The 17,842-nt window shown below is 35.0% G+C and overlaps 1 protein-coding gene across 1 annotated transcript; it reads left to right on the top strand.

The window, feature by feature from the left end:
• The first annotated feature begins 344 nt into the window (after window positions 1-344).
• Window positions 345-1,007, top strand: LOC145954781 (uncharacterized). Its single transcript, XM_083069468.1, has 2 exons — window positions 345-557; window positions 648-1,007. Exons 1-2 carry the CDS (start codon window positions 345-347, stop codon window positions 1,005-1,007), a joined length of 573 nt encoding a protein of 190 aa, XP_082925594.1.
• Window positions 1,008-17,842: the final 16,835 nt, after the last annotated feature.

The following is a 17,842-nucleotide window of genomic DNA, read 5'->3' as shown; positions in this document are numbered from 1 at the left end:
ATAGTTAGCTTTATTTTAGCCTTTATAAAAGGCAATTCTGTAACTGATTCTGATTAGTTTTGTTTTGATACACAAAATCATTGAATGAATATTATATTTTTCTCCTCTCTTCTTCTTCTCTGAGTTTTCTTTCTCAGATACAATTCTACTGCTTTAATGGCTATCACCATATTTGATATGGTATCAGATCTCTTCAATTGAAGAGCTCTGCTGCGTTGCTCATATCCTTTCTTGATCCATTCCGAGTCGTTTCTCTCTTGATTCATTTTTTTTTCTTTCCCTCTTTTCTTTTCTCCTTTTCGATTTCATTCTTTTCTTGGTTCGTATACCTTCTATTTTAAACCATGAGTGCGAAGGAAGATCGACAAACGCAACCAGACCAATCTGTGAATGTGCATAGCCCATACTACTTGCATTCAGGAGAGAACCCTGCTATTTCATTGGTCTCACCAACGTTGGATTCAAGTAATTACAATTCTTGGAGTAGATTGATGATTACGACATTAAGTGCGAAGAACAAGGCAGAGTTCGTGGATTGTTCTATCCAACGACCTGTGGTTGATGACCCATTACATACATCATGGAAACGATGTAATAACATGGTTGTTTCTTGGTTAGTGCATTCTGTGTCCCCATCAATTCGTTAGAGTGTTCTTTGGATGGATGATGCAAAAGATATTTGGAAAGACTTAAAATCTAGATATTCACAAGGTGATTTGTTGCGAATTTCTGAATTGCAACAAATGGCTTCCATGAAACAAGGTGATAGATCTGTCTCCGAGTATTTCAAAAAATTGAGAGTTATATGGGATGAAATTGAGAGTTATAGACCCGATCCTAGGTGTACTTGTCAGCAAAAATGTGCCTGTGATGCTCTAAAAATTGTTATGGAAAGAAAGAAACAAGATCAGGTGATGCAATTTCTTGGAGGCTTGAATGAAACTTTTAGCAATGTGAAGTCCAATATACTGATGATGGACCCAATGATTGCCATTAGTAAGTGTTGAGCTTAGGAGAGCTTGAAACCTAAAGGAGTTTTGATGATCACAACATAAGTGTACAACAACAACTTACAACTTGGAAGCACAAAAACAAAGTCAAAGAAAAGTCAAGAAAATGCTATGTAATGGAGAAATGTAATAGAGTTTAGAAATTAAGTTGTTTTGAATGAGTTTTTATATTGTGTGTGCTTAGTATGCTTTGTGCATAAGCAAATCTATATCTAAAGCTAAGTAGAGGTATGTGATGATGAGTGAAAAGGTTGGAAAGTTATTTTGAGACTTAAAAATGAAGTTTTAAAAACTAACTCAAAATAATCGATTATCGTTAAATATAATCGATTATTTCAGCAACAAGCAAAATGGGATGCCTTGCTGCAATAATCGATTATTTGCCAAAATAATCGATTATCCCAGAAACAACTCTCTGGAATAATCGATTATCCAGCAAAATAATCGATTATATTGTTCTTGGTTGATTTCTAGAAAATCTGAAGAACAAAATAATCGATTATTATTTAAAATAATCGATTATCTGCGTCTGAAACTTTTATAAATAGTTTGAACTTTGAGAAACTTCAGACAAGAGTTAGAACTGATAATCAAATTGTGAAAAACGTTTTTGTGGAGTCTCTATGACATCTTGGAGAGTTTTCTTTGTGAAATCCAAGAGTAAAAACGTTTGTGAAAAACTTTGTGAGATCATCATCATCATCATATCTTGAAAGGGGAAGATTAAGATTTGCTTCAAGAATTCCAGGTGAATTCGTTCCTTTATTCTTTGTGAATCTTTGTGAAAATCTTGAGAAGGGTTTCTCAAGTGATAATGTTTCTTGTAGTGGGTTCTACAAGGGGTGCTTTCTTGGGGTCAAGAAAGTGGTTATCTTTAGTGTTGAAGTATATGCATGTGTGGTGTGCTTGTAAACCTTCTTCATTGAGATAGTGGAACAAATCTTGATCAGGTGCTGATTGAGGACTGGATGTAGGTCACATGTGGAGTGGCTGAACCAGTATAAAAGACTTGTGCAATCTTCTTCTACCTTTATCTTTTACTTTGAGTAATTTCTTGATTGGATATTAAAGAAGATCATTCTTGATTAACTTGTGTGTGTGAATATTGATGGTTTAATCTGAATTAAAGCATTTCATTTGAACCTCATTATTTTGTAATCAAGAAAGCATATATCATTCATACTTCCCTAACAAGTCATATAAGGAGCTTCATGTGAAAATCCAGTCTTAGAAAAGTTTTAGTGAAATAAAGATCCTAAATACTCTGATAATTTTTAAAGGGTCATAGAATCCAATTCACCCCCCCTCTTGGATTGTGCCATTCTTTTCTAACAATTGGTATCTAGAGAAATGTTCTTGAGAGTTATTCAAGATTTCAAAAATGGCCAACAACAACCTACCCTATGGTGAGGGTGTGTCTATTCATAGACCTCCTGTTTTCAATGGTGAAAACCATGTCTATTGGAAAATTAGGATGAGAATTTTCATAGAAGCTATTGATATTGCTGTATGGGATGCTATAGAAAATGGACCCTATATCCCTATGAAAAAAGATGGTGATGAGCTAAAGGAAAAACATTGGAGTGAATGGAGTGATGAGGAAAAGAAAAGAGCCCAACATGATAATAGAGCCAAAAACATCATAACATCTGCATTGTCTATTGATGAATTTTTTAGAATTTCACAATGCATATCTGCTAAAGAAATGTGGGATACTTTGCAAGTTACTCATGAAGGAACAAGTGATGTGAAGAGATCAAGAAAGCATACTCTCATTAGAGAATATGAGCTGTTTAGAATGCAAAATGGTGAATCTATTTCTGACTTTCAAAATAGATTTACACACTTGATAAATCACCTTGTTGACCTTGGCAGGAAATTTGAGAAGGAAGAGCTGAATTTAAAAGTGCTGCAATGCTTGGACAGATCATGGCAAGCAAAGGTGACAACCATTGAAGAATCAAAGGATTTGACCTCCTTGACATTAGCTACTCCCTTTGGGAAGCTGAGAGAGCATGAGCAAAAGCTGCACATATTTGATGAACATGAGCAACAAGATAAGAAAGGCAAAGGAGTGTCATTGAAAGCCTTGAAATCTGTCAAAGGAAAAGAGGTGTGTGAAGAAACAAGCTCCGATGATTTCGAAACTGAGAACTTCAATTTGCTGGTGAAGAAGTTCAGAAAGTTCATGAGAAGAAAGAAGAATTCCCTCTACAAATTCAATAAAAAGACAAACAAGAAAGAGGAAGCAAGCACATCCTCCTTCAATTGCTTTGAATGTGGAAAATCGGGACACATGAAAGATGAGTGTCCAAATCTCTTGAAGAAGCAACAAGAGGAGAAGAAATTTAAGAAAAATGGAAAAGGGAAGAGAGCCTACATTGCTTGGGAAGATAATGACTCAAGCACATCAAGTGATGAATCCGAATGTGAGGAGAACAACTTGTGCTTGATGGATGGAACTGACCAAGACACAATTGTAAGTGACTCTGACCTTGAATCAAATCCGGATTATGATCAACTCCAAGAAGCTTCTATACAAATCCATGAAGAAGCTGTCAAATTAGTAGCCTTAAATTCAAAGCTGAAAAACAAGCTGAAATGGTATGAAAATGCTTTAATTAAAGCTGAACAAGAGCTTGAAGATTTGAAGCATGAGCATGAAAATCTTCAAACTATGTTTAACTTTAGTGAAGCTCATTCCTCAAAAGATGTTTGTGAACATTGCAAAATTTTTGAAAAAGAAAATGATGATTTGAGATCCACTCTTGCAAAGTTCACAAATGGAAATTCAAACTTAAACATTCTTTTGGGAAAACAGAGAAACACTTTTGATAGGAGTGGACTTGGTTTTAATCAAAGCATGAGCATGCCATTCAAGTCAAAGAAAGAAGCTTTTGTGAAAAACCAAAACTTTAGAAAATTTAAAAGCAATTTCTCTAGACAAACAACTTGTTTTTATTGCTGTAAAAGAGGCCATACAATTAGGAACTGCTATTCTAGAAAATATGGAGTTCCAAATGGAGAGATGGTTTGGGTTGAAAAGAGTCAAAGGCTGAGAACTAACCAACAAGGACCCTTCACATGGGTACCTAAATTTTTCCTCTGAATTTGTGTTGTAGGAATGCTTGAGGGCCAAAAATCTACTTTGGTATCTTGATAGTGGCTGCTCAAGGCATATGACTGGGGATCCTTCAAAATTCTCAAGTCTGAAATTAAAAAATGAAGGGTATGTTACCTATGGTGACAACAACAACGGGAAAATTCTTGGCCATGGCAATGTTGGTAATTCCTTCTCTCAAACATTGATTGAAAATGTATTGCTTGTTGATGGCTACTCAAGATATACATGGGTTATGCTTGACTTAGAACACTCAATAGCAATCTCAAGTACTAAGTGTCTAATAACCCAAGAAGAAAACATATGGCTTTGGCATAGGAGAGCTGCACATATTCATATGGATCATTTGAATAAGCTGTGTAGGAAAGAATTAGTGGTTGGTCTACCTAAACTCAAGTTTGGTAAGGACAAACTATGTGATGCTTGTCAAAAGGGCAAGCAAGTGAAGGCTAGCTTTAAAAGCAAAAATCAGATTTCCACAACTAGACCTTTACAATTAATTCACATGGATTTGTTTGGTCCTTCAAGAACCATGAGCCTAGGTGGAAACTACTATGGTTTAGTGATTGTTGATGACTACTCAAGATATACATGGGTTATGCTTTTTGCAAATAAAAATGATGCTTTTAATGCCTTTAGAAAATTTGCCAAACTTGTTCAAAATGAGAAGTGTTCAAGCATCACCTCTATAAGAAGTGATCATGGAGGTGAGTTTCAAAACATAATGTTTCAAAAATTCTGTGAGGAACATGGTATAAACCATAATTTCTCAGCACCTAGGATACCTCAACAAAATGGGGTTGTTGAGAGGAAAAATAGGTCCTTAGAAGAACTTGCTAGAACAATGTTGAATGAAACAAACTTGCCAAAATATTTTTGGGCTGATGCTATTAACACTGCTTGTCATGTGTTAAACAAAGTTTTGATTCAGCCTATATTAAAGAAAACACCCTATGAAATATATAATGGTAGGAAGCCTAACATTTCATATTTTAGAGTGTTTGGGTGTAAGTGCTATGTGCTGAACAATGGGAAAGAACAACTTGGAAAGTTTGATGCAAAGGCTGATGAGGCAATCTTTCTAGGATACTCTACAAATAGTAAAGCCTATAGGATCTATAATAAGAGAACTCTAGTTGTAGAAGAATCTGTCCATGTGGTATTTGATGAGTCAAATAAGCAAGAGACTAGGCAAACTGAAATTGAAGATTTAACTGAATTACTTGATCAACCCCTATTGGAGAATGAACCAAGTGAAGTGCCTAAAGTGAGTGAATCACATGAGAAAGTAAAGGAAACAAGTGAACAACTGCCTAAGGAATGGAGAACTTGTAGAGACTTATCAATGGATAACATAATTGGAAATATTGGTAAGGGAGTTTCAACTAGGAGTGCTATTAAAAATATTTGCAACACTATGGCATTTGTGTCACAAGTTGAACCTAAGAGCATTGATGAAGCACTTAAAGATGAGCATTGGTTAATGGCCATGCAAGAGGAACTAAATCAGTTTGAAAGAAATGAAGTGTGGGATTTAGTGCCATTACCAAAAGATTAACCAATTATTGGAACCAAGTGGGTTTTTAGAAATAAGCTTGATGAATCTGGGATAATTCTAAGAAATAAGGCAAGACTAGTGGCTAAGGGATACAACCAAGAAGAGGGGATTGACTATGATGAGACTTTTGCCCCTGTAGCAAGAATTGAGGCCATTAAATTACTTCTTGCTTATTCCTCGATAAAGAATTTCAAGCTGTATCAAATGGATGTGAAAAGTGCTTTCCTCAATGGGTTGATACAAGAGGAAGTGTATGTTGAACAACCACCAGGTTTTGTGGACTTTAAGAATCCTAATCATGTGTATAAGCTCAAAAAGGCACTCTATGGCTTGAAGCAAGCTCCTAGATCATGGTATGACAGGTTGAGCAAATTTTTGATTGAGAATGACTATGAAAGAGGAAAGGTGGATAATACATTGTTTGTCAAGAAATTTAAAAATGATACAATGTATGTACAAATATATGTGGATGATATTGTGTTTGGATCCACAAATACCTCTCTTTGTAAAGAATTTGCTAAAACCATGCAAGGAGAATTTGAAATGTCAATGATGGGAGAGCTTACATTCTTTTTGGGACTGCAAATCAAACAAATGCATGATGGAATTTTCATAAGTCAAAGCAAGTATTGCAATGAACTTCTGAAAAAGTTTGGTATGGAAGGGTGTAAGGAGGCTGCCACACCTATATCAAACAATTGTAATCTTGACTTCGATGAGAAAGGAATTGCTGTTGATAGTTCAAAGTATAGAGGCATTATAGGATCACTCTTGTACTTGACAGCAAGTAGGCCTGATATAATGTTTGCTGTGTGCCTATGTGCAAGATTCCAAGCTAATCCTAAATAATCTCATATGAAGAGTGTGAAGAGAATCCTTAAGTATTTAAAAGGTACAACTAATGTAGGGTTGTGGTATCCAAAGGGAGTCTCACTAAGTCTGATAGGTTACTCAGATTCAGACTATGCTGGGTGTAGACTAGATAGGAAGAGCACAAGTGGAACTTGTCACTTACTAGGTAGTGCACTTGTTTCATGGCATAGCAAAAAGCAAGCTTGTGTTGCTTTGAGTACAACTGAGGCTGAGTATATAGCTGCTAGAAGTTGTTGTGCTCAAATTCTTTGGATGAAACAACAATTAAGAGATTATGGAGTTGAGCTGAATAAGATTCCTTTGAGGTGTGACAATACTAGTGCAATAAATCTGACCAAGAATCCAATTTTGCACTCTAGGACAAAACATATTGAGATAAGACACCACTTTTTGAGAGACCATGTGCAAAGGAATGATTGTGTTGTAGAGTTTGTAGAAACTAGCAAACAACTAGCTGATATTTTTACAAAACCTCTACCAAGGGAGAGATTCAACAATTTGAGAATTGAATTGGGAATAATCAATGAATCATGTTTGAATTGATCATGCTTTGAGAATGATAATTAGAGATATTTGGAAGAGAGTATTTAAAGTGACAAATAAGACTCGGTGAAATTTGAGAAGTTAAATTTCTAAGAAGCAAAACTTCTCTGGAATAATCGATTATCTTAAGTAAACTCATGAAAATAATCGATTATTTGGGTAATAATCGATTATCTGGAACATGAAAAATTCCAAGAGCCTCTGAAATAATCGATTATTTGGGCAATAATCGATTATCTGGTAAGAAGGAACTCAAGAGTCACTGTAATAATCGATTATCTTGGGTAATAATCGATTATCTGGGAGTTGGAATCTGAGAAGTCACTGGAATAATCGATTATTCTGTAAATAATCAATTATCTAGGCTGTGTTAAGAGAAAATACCCTCTGTAATAATCAATTATCTTGAAAATAATTGATTATCTATATCAGATTGTGTTTTTAAGGGGTTTTTGCTGATGTAAATAATCGATTATTTGCATAAATAATCGATTATCTGGGTAGTTCTTTTAAAATTTCCTAAAACGGTTATCTACACGCCAAACCCTTGGATCCTCCTATAAACCCTCACTCAGAATGTGTTAGGGCATAATCCTCCTCTTCTCTCATTTTCTCTCATTCTCTCTCAAACCCTCAAATCCTTACTCTCTCAAACCCTCTTAAATCTCTCATTTTCTTCATCTTCTTCAACACCCACTCATGGCATCTTCATCAAAGAGACCAAAGAAGCTTGAGTGTTAGCGCATAATCCTCCTATTCTCTCATTTTCTCTCATTCTCTCTCAAACCCTCAAATCCTAACTCTCTCAAACCCTCTTAAATCTCTCATTTTCTTCATCTTCTTCAACACCCACTCATGGCATCTTCATCAAAGAGACCAAAGAAGCTTGAAGTGAGGGGGAGCAAACGTCCTCTACCCTCTGGGCAGCTGATTACGAAATGGTTTGCTGATGAGAAGGCTCAAGAGTACTATTTTGAGTGGTACGCCGGGCGGAGAATCATTCCTCCTAAGACCCTTAAACTTGAATGGTTTAAGAATGAGGGTTTTAGTTTTCCAACCCTTTTGGAGCACCAAGAACTGAGCAAGTTTTTGGAGATGGAAGGTCCCTACTATCCTGAGTTAATCAGGCTTTTTCTCTGTTTTGCCATGAGCAATGAGGGCATCCTGCAATCGGTGGTGAAAGGAAATTTTATTAAGTTGGACGGACCAACGCTGAAGGCTGCTGCGGGACTGAGCGGCACTGGAAAGGAGAAACCCCAACCTTTCAATTTTGGGGATTTTGAAGCGATGATTACCTTCCGGGACTATCAAAGGAACCCGGTGAACACAAACTATGAGAAATTTCTGGCGGGAGGTATGAAAAAGAATTCCCGTCTAATTTCTTTTATTATTGCTTGGATGTTGAAACCCAGGTTGCACAATCATGCACAAATGTCAAGGGATGACATTTTTTTGATGCATGTTATCAAGAAGAAAATCAAGATCGATTGGGTATCGGTCGTAAATGATTGTATGTGGAAGGCTAGGCGGAAGGAAGACGGCCCAATTCCTTATGCTCTTTTGTTGTCTAAGATTTTTTAAATTACTGGTGTAGATTTATCTGGGGAAAGAAAAATAATTTTGCATGCTTCAAACAAAATAGAGAAGTCTTCATTGCATCACATGGGGATGCTTAAACAAGAAGACAAATGGGTGTTTAAAGGCGATGTACCCCCTACTCCGGAGCAGGCAACTGATGAAGATGGTGTTCCGTCCCATGATGAGGATCAGCCACCACAGGTAGAAGCTGAGCCTGGCAGGGAACCTGAAGCGGAGCTGAAGCCGTTTTCACCCTTTGAGCAATTGATGATCAACAAGATTGATGCGATTATGGAAATGTCAAGGAGACATGAATCCTTGTTTTCTGGTATTCTTGACAGGTTTGATGACCTGGATCATGAAGTGAGGCTGCTCAAGACTCACCTTGGCATACCGGAGGATGAGGATTGATCTTTGTTGTGTTTCTGTTTAGTTTTAATTAGGAGTTTAAATTCTGGTTTTGAACAATTAATTTCGGTTTGGTTTTAATGATTTCAATTTCTGAACAATTTTAATACTTTCTGTTGGTTGAACAATTAAATTCTGATGAATTTGGAGTTTATTTTGCTGTTATAATGGCCTGATTGTGGTTCCAAATTATGATTTGGAAAGCTGGCTGAAATGCTCTGTTTTGTGAGCATATATGTTGATATTTTGGTTTTGATTTTGAAATGCTCTGTTTTTTTGATATTGTGGAAATGTTTTTCTTGGCTTGACTTGTTCTGAGTTGTGGATCATTGATGCACAAATGATTTTCTAACATTGCTGAACCAAAGTTTTTTTTACTTAGTTATTGCTGGATATACTCTGTACATGGCTTATAATTGTGAAACTTGGCTTACTTTGTTTTTGATAATGCCAAAGGGGGAGAAAAGGTTGTGTTGTGTGTATTAGTTGTTTTTGCAGGTATTGTGCTTGTGTGTGTATTGTGCAGGTTTTATATGTTGGAAATTAAAGGCACAATGACTAAGAAGATTGAAGCACAATTGTATTGAGTTGATGTAATGAGAATCATGGGTTGTCATCATCAAAAAGGGGGAGATTGTTGAGCTTAGGAGAGCTTGAAACCTAAAGGAGTTTTGATGATCACAACATAAATGTACAACAACAACTTACAACTTGGAAGCAAAAAAACAAAGTTAAAGAAAAGTCAAGAAAATGCTATGTAATGGAGAAATGTAATAGAGTTTAGAAATTAAGTTGTTTTGAATGAGTTTTTATATTGTGTGTGCTTAGTATGCTTTGTGCATAAGCAAATCTATATCTAAAGCTAAGTAGAGGTATGTGATGATGAGTGAAAAGGTTGGAAAGTTATTTTGAGACTTAAAAACGAAGTTTTAAAAACTAACTCAAAATAATCGATTATCGTTAAATATAATCGATTATTTCAGCAACAAGCAAAATGGGATGCCTTGCTGCAATAATCGATTATTTGCCAAAATAATCGATTATCCCAGAAACAACTCTCTAGAATAATCGATTATCCAGCAAAATAATCGATTATATTGTTCTTGGTTGATTTCTAGAAAATCTGAAGAACAAAATAATCGATTATTCTTTAAAATAATCGATTATCTGCGTCTGAAACTTTTATAAATAGTTTGAACTTTGAGAAACTTCAGACAAGAGTTAGAACTGATAATCAAATTGTGAAAAACGTTTTTGTGGAGTCTCTGTGACATCTTGGAGAGTTTTCTTTGTGAAATCCAAGAGTAAAAACGTTTGTAAAAAACTTTGTGAGATCATCATCATCATCATATCTTGAAAGGGGAAGATTAAGATTTGCTCCAAGAATTCCAGGTGAATTCGTTCCTTTATTCTTTGTGAATCTTTGTAAAAATATTGAGAAAGGTTTCTCAAGTGGTAAGGTTTCTTGTAGTGGGTTCTACAAGGGGTGCTTTCTTGGGGTCAAGAAAGTGGTTATCTTTAGTGTTGAAGTATATGCATGTGTGGTGTGCTTGTAAACCTTCTTCATTGAGATAGTGGAACAAATCTTTATCAGGTGCTGATTGAGGACTGGATGTAGGTCACATGTGGAGTGGATGAACCAGTATAAAAGACTTGTGCAATCTTCTTCTACCTTTATCTTTTACTTTGAGTAATTGCTTGATTGGATATTAAAGAAGATCATTCTTGATTAACTTGTATGTGTGAATATTGATGGTTTAATCTGAATTAAAGCATTTCATTTGAACCTCATTATTTTGTAATCAAGAAAGCATATATCATTCATACTTCCCTAACAAGTCTTATAAGGAGCTTCATGTGAAAATTCAGTCTTAGAAAAGTTTTAGTGAAATAAAGATCCTAAATACTCTGATAATTTTTAAAGGGTCATAGAATCCAATTCACCCCCCCTCTTGGATTGTGTCATTCTTTTCTAACAGTAAGGTGTTTTCTTATGCTGTTCAACAAGAGAGACAAATTATTGGTAGTGATATGTATTCAAGTTCTATAAATGCTGCAACCTCTAACAAGTCTAATGTGTCTTGTACTTACTGCGGAAAGGATTATCATACGGAGGATAAATGCTATAAGAAACATGGCTATCCTCAAGAATCTGGACCGGCTAGAGGGGGTAGAGGAGGTGGTAAAGGTAGTTTGGGCAGAGGAAAACTATGCACCCATTGTGGTAATACTAGACATACTATAGATGATTGTTACAGGAAGCATGGTTATCCCCCAGGTCATAAATTTCACAAGCAATATAGCTCCTCTATTAACAATACAGTGAAGGATGATTCAGCAACAACAAGTTCTAATGATCAAAAATAAGAAAAACAGATGAGGGAAATTAAGCTGACCAATCAACAGTACGAAGCCTTAATGGCTGTACTACAACAACAAGGAGGAAATCCAGCTTCAAATGCTTCACATGTTAATCAAGTTGGCACCACCTCTAGTCCTTCAATTTCTCAAGCAGGTAATAATGTGCTTACGGTTACCTATAATGTAAGTAAAGAAAATAATAACTCATGGATTTTAGACTCGGGAGCGACAAATCATGTAGTTTCCTCACTACATTTATATTCAGAATATAGGAAAATCATTCCAATTTTGGTTAAACTTCCTAATGGACATCAAGTACAGGCAACACATGCTGGAAACATATGTTTTTCTGATAATCTATACCTTGAAGATGTTTTATTCCTGCCATATTTTCAATTCAACTTGATCTTCATATCCAAGATAATGTACTCTTTGCCTTGCCAATTGATTTTTACATCGAACAAATGTTTGATACAGGATTTGCAGCACTAGAAGATGATTGGTACAATTGAGTTCATTGAAGGGTTATACAAGCTGGACGTGCTCCCCCTTAATTCTCCAACTACTCACTCTGTCTCTGATTTACAAAATATAGTTGATTCTGTTAGTAAAAGATCCATTCTAACATGTAATAAGTTGCTGATAGACATTTGGCATTTTAGATTTGGGCATCCCTCTTCTGAAAGATTGCAAGCATTGAAACAAACATATCCTGCTATTGATTTTGATAAACATTTTGTTTGTGAGTCCTTCCATAAAGCTAAGCAAAAAAGGTTTTCCTTTCCCAATAGTGAATCACGTTCAAATTCCCCTTTTAATCTTATTCATGTTGATATTTGGGGTCCTTGCAACATTCCCTCCATGCAAGGTCATAAATACTTCTTGACAATAGTAGACGATTTCACACGTTTTGTTTGGCTCTTCTTATGCGTTCGAAAGCTGAGACACAATCCACTTTGAAGAACTTTATTCTGCATGTAGAGAGACAATTTAATGCTAAAGTAAAAATGGTCAGGTCAGACAATGGATCTAAATTCATAATGCAGAGATTTTATGAAGAAACGAGTATTATTCACCAAACCTCTTATATAGAAACACCACAAAAAAATGACATTGTGGAACGCAAGCACCAACACCTCTTAAATGTAACCATATCTTTAAGAAAATTTACCTTCGATTATCTGGTCGTATGCCTTGCTTCATGCTTCTCTCTTGATAAACTGCATGCCAACTCCTTTACTTGGCAACACATCTCCTTATGAGAAGCTCTATCAAAAATCGTATGATATCTCAATATTGAAAGTTTTTAGCTGCCTCTGCTACACAAGTACACTACCAGCTAATAAAAAAAAGCTAGATCCTAGAGTTGTCTCCTCTATATTTCTTGGTTTTAAACCGAACACAAAAGGCTATGTCACTTTTGATCTTAATTTCAGGTCTCTAAATGTTTCTCAAAATGTTGTGTTCTATGAAGATTGTTTCCCTTATACTGCTAATAACAAGCCTGACCCTATTGACCTCTTGCCTTTGCCACAAGAAACTGCCTTCCTTTCTTTTCCTGACGTAGCTGTCACTCATCAACCATCTTCTGATAATCCACTTATGATTGTTGATCTTCATGTCAATGGTGACAATCCCATGAAGTTAAGAATGTCCTCAAGATAGTCACGACAGCCCAACAAATTTATTGATTATCATACGACATTCTTGTCTTCAAGTTCTCCATAATTCTCAGGGAAGCAATATCCTATTGGTAATGCTCTCTCTTATACAAAACTTTCACACTCTTATAGAAAGGCAATTCTATCTGTCTCTGCAGTTCATGAACCCAAATCCTACAATGAAGCCTCTAAACATCAACATTGGATTGAAGCCATGAATTCTGAATTACAAGCTCTTGAATCTAACCATACTTGGACTCTCACTGAATTACCACCTACTAAAATAGCTATTGGATGTAGATGGGTCTATAAGATCAAACACAAAGCTGATGGAACTATAGAAAGATATAAAGCTAGATTGGTTGCCAAGGGATATACACAGATTGAAGGTCAAGATTATCTAGACACTTTTTCTCTAGTGGCTAAGCTCACCACAATAAGACTTATTCTTTCTTTAGCTGCCACTCAGAAATGGCACTTGAAACAACTTGATGTGAATAATTCTTTTCTTCATGGTGACCTCCATGAAGAGGTCTACATGACACTTCCTCCTGGCATGTATCAAAATCAATCGAATAAGGTTTGTCGATTGCATAAATCTTTATATGGCTTAAAATAGGCTAGCAGGTAGTGGTATGGTAGACTATCCACTTTCCTTATTTCTCATGGTTACAAACAATGTTCTACTAATTATTCATTATTTTTAAAGCATAATTTCAATTCTTTTACTGCACTACTAGTATATGTGGATGATATAGTGTTGACATGAAATGACTTGGCTGAAATTACAAACATTACTCAATTACTTGACGTTGCTTTCAAAATTAAAGATTTGGGAGACTTAAGATTTTTCTTGGGGTTTGAGGTTGCAATAAGGTCATCATCTGGCATCAATCTTTGTCAAAGAAAATATGCCTTTGACATACTAACTGATTCAGGAATGCTTGGCTCTAAACCTGTCTCCACACCAACAGATTACACTACAAAACTTCACCAAACAGCTGGTTCACCACTCTCTGATGTTGATGCTTCCTCTTTTAGAAGGCTAATTGGCAGACTCATTTATCTTACCAATACTCGAACTGACATTTCTTATGTTGTAAAACATCTAAGTCAGTATGTTTCACATCCTACAACAGCACATCAGCAAATAGCTAATAGAATACTGAGGTACATTAATAAAGGCTCACCTGGAGTTGGGATTTTCTTTTCAACATCCAATATTTTACAGCTTAAAACATTTAATGATTCTGATTGGGCTGGATGTTTAGATACTCGAAGATCGATTACTGGTTTCTCTGTTTACCTTGGCTCTTCTTTGATTTCATGGAAATCCAAGAAACAAGCTACTGTATCTCGAAGCTCCTCAGAAGCTAAATACCGTGCAATGGCTAGTTTTGTTTGTGAGTTGCAGTGGCTCACTTTCCTCTTAAAATACATTGGCATTTCATTCATTCAATCAACCATTTTATATTGTGATAACAAATCAGCTTTACACATTTCTGCAAACCCTATATTCCATGAACGTACCAAACACATTGAAATCGATTGTTATATTATTAGAGAAAAAGTTCAAAATGGTTTGGTGAAACTTCTTGTTACCTCAGCAAACCAATTAGTAGATATCTACACCAAAGCACTTTCTCCTGCTGCCTTTAAATTTTTGTATGTCAAGCTTGGAATGTATTATATCCATCCTAGCTTGACGTGGATCTTAGTTGATTAACTCTAGTTAGTTACTGTGGTTAACTAACCATTATAGTTAGCTTTATTTTAGCCTTTATAAAAGGCAATTCTGTAAATGATTTTGATTAGTTTTGTTTTGATACACAAAATCATTGAATGAATATTATATTTTTCTCATCTCTTCTTCTTTTCTGAGTTTTCTTTCTCAGATACAATTCCACTACTTTAATGGTTGTCACCATATTTGATACTTAAAGAATTAACAGATTTGCAAGTGCATTTGATGTATACTAATTTTAGAGAGAAACAATGTTTGGTTTAGTTCTTGATGGTACTACGAGATGATTTTGAAGGGCTTCATGGAATGATTTTACACCATTCTCCCCTTCCTAGTGTTGATGTTGTGGTTAATGAGTTGTTGGCAGAAGAAATACGACTGAAGTCCAACTCTGGTTTTGATAAAGGAATTCTCTCTACACCACCATCTATGTTTGCTGCTTCTTTTATTAAAAGTAAGTCTTCGAGAAAGATTGGTCATGATGCAACTATTGTAAGGAGAAAGGTCATTGAAAAACACAATGTCCAAAATTATTAAAGTCACAACAACAATCTCAATGGCATCCCCCTTCCAATCAATCAATCTAGAGAAACTTTAGAACTCCATCATCAAATGTTGTTGTTGGACCCAATTTCACTACTAAAACCACCTCTCAAGTTGTTGATCTTGCAAATTTGTTCTGAAAATTTCTTACTTCTTAGTCACATGCCATGTCTACCTCCTACCTAAAAGGTTTGCCTTCCTTTAGTTCATTAGGTATGTCTTCTCCAATATAGGTTCTTAATTCTGGAGTATTACATCACATGTCATATGACCCTAAGGGGCGTTTGGTACGCGAAATATTTTTACATTATTGGGAATCTTAAAGTGAGAATATCAATTCCCCATGTTTGGTAGCTATTTTTTTTAAAAAGAGACCTCCGAGAAAACATGTTATTGGATCTCGGTGGGCCCACACAATTAAAGCCAATTTTGATAGGTTAGTTAAGTGTTACAAAGTCCATCTTATTGCTAAAGGATTCTCACAACAATATGGTATGGATTATGCAAAATTGTTTGCTCCAATTGCTAAGATAACTACCATTTACACCCTTATTGTAGTTGCATTTGTTTGTTAGTGGCATATCTTTCAAATGAATGTGATAAATTTATTCATTAAGGAAGTCTCTCTATGATCTTAAACAAGCTCCACGAGGTTGGTTTGAGACGTTCTTCATTGTGATTGCATCTCTTGGCTTTTGCCCTAGTGATAATGATTCTACATTGTTTCTGAAGACCTCTTCACATAGTCGTATAATAATTTACCTATATGTTAACGACATGATTATTATTAGGATGATGATGGGATTGTAGACTTAAAATTGTAATTAGCTAGCAGTTTTTGTTGAAAGATTTAGGTCCTCTCACTATTTCGTGGGGATTGAAATTGCTTACTCTCCTAGAGGTTATCTTTTCCCTCAATTTATATATTGCAAACATTCTTGAAGGGCCACGCCTTTATGATACTAGAGCAATAAACATTCTTCTTGAGCTTAATGAAAAAGATCTCTTTTTGATAGTGTCCCTTTACTGGATCCCACTTTGTATCGTACATTGGTTGGCAGCTTGGTGTACCTCACCATTACTAGGCCTGATACTACTTACGTTGTCTATGTTGTCAATTAGTTTGTTAGCTCTCCTATTATAATGCATTTGGCAACCCTTCTTTGTATTCTTAGATATCTCCAAGGCACTCAATTTAAAAACCTTATATTTCCTTCATCTTTTTCTTTAGAGTTGCATGCTTACTCTGATGTTGACTAGGCTAGTGACCCTATTGCATAAGTCTACCACAACATTTTTATTTTTCTAGGAGACTTTCTTATCTCTTGGAAGAGCAAGAAACAAGATATTGTCTCTCACTCTTCGATCTATAGAAGATGAATATCGCACCATAACTTCTACTATTGTAGAGATAATTTGGTTATGTTGACTACTCTTTGATATGGGTGTTTCTGTCTCTGGACTCACTCCTATGCACTAGAACAACAAGAGTGTCACACGCCCACAACTCAATCTTTCATGAGCGTATAAAGCACATTGTGATTGATTTCATCTCATAACTCATCGCCTTCAACATGACATCAATACTTTATTTTTATTTTTTTTTTGTTGTTTCCTTTATGCATATTGATGACTTATTTAGAAAATTGCATTCTAGTACTCATTTTCATTTTCTAACTAACATGCTCTCGATGTTTCATCCTAACGTGCATCATGTGTTTGAAAGATTTTATATAATATTAGATATTTTAATGAAAGGTATTTTAATCATTTTTGTATTATAAATATATATATATATATATATATATATATATATATATATATATATATAGTGTTGAAACATCATTCTTATTATCAATAAAACCCTATTTTTATTTTTTATTATATATATTTGTTTTCTTAATCTTAACACCATGTACTTCAAAGAGATCTTTTAAGGTAAATTCAAAAAGCACATCATTTCCTGCGTTTTTGTTTAAGCTTGTCTACCCTTGGTTTTAATCATCTCGTAATTGCATGAAAGAAACATAACCAGATGGTGGAAGAAAAAACAAAACATAATTAAATGACAAGTTAAAATTATAATAATGACCCGAACATAGAGCATAGTGTGTGCCTGGTTTTCGAGTGTAATATACTCACATTTGAAAAAATAGTAATATTAATTCTTAAAATTTTAAAAATTCAAATAAATATCTAAAATGCTAAATAAAAAATTTTAAATTTAACTACCGACTATATATATATATCATTATTATCATTTTAGTGACAAATTTTTTTTTTCTACTTTGAACTAATTAACAAGATTGCCAATTTGTACACTTAATGATTTCTTAATTTCAGTTTTTTAGTTTCGAAAACTAACAACATCTTTTAAATTCATAGAAGATAGTGAATATTTACTCATTTGAAAGATACTAACAGGATGTTCACTCGTTCCGA

Source organism: Cajanus cajan, chromosome 2, assembly GCF_000230855.2.
Source record: "Cajanus cajan strain Asha chromosome 2, NIPB_CcT2T_4, whole genome shotgun sequence".
Classification (NCBI taxonomy): domain Eukaryota; kingdom Viridiplantae; phylum Streptophyta; class Magnoliopsida; order Fabales; family Fabaceae; genus Cajanus; species Cajanus cajan.
Note: the sequence above shows the minus strand (reverse complement) of the source record. Positions and strands in the feature narration are given on the sequence as shown.

Bases quoted from the DNA above. Each gene is read 5' to 3' on its own strand.
- LOC145954781 (XM_083069468.1), top strand. From the start codon at position 345: ATGAGTGCGAAGGAAGATCGACAAACGCAACCAGACCAATCTGTGAAT. The intron at 558-647 runs GTTGATGACCCA...TCAATTCGTTAG, and splicing joins GTTCTATCCAACGACCTGTG to AGTGTTCTTTGGATGGATGA.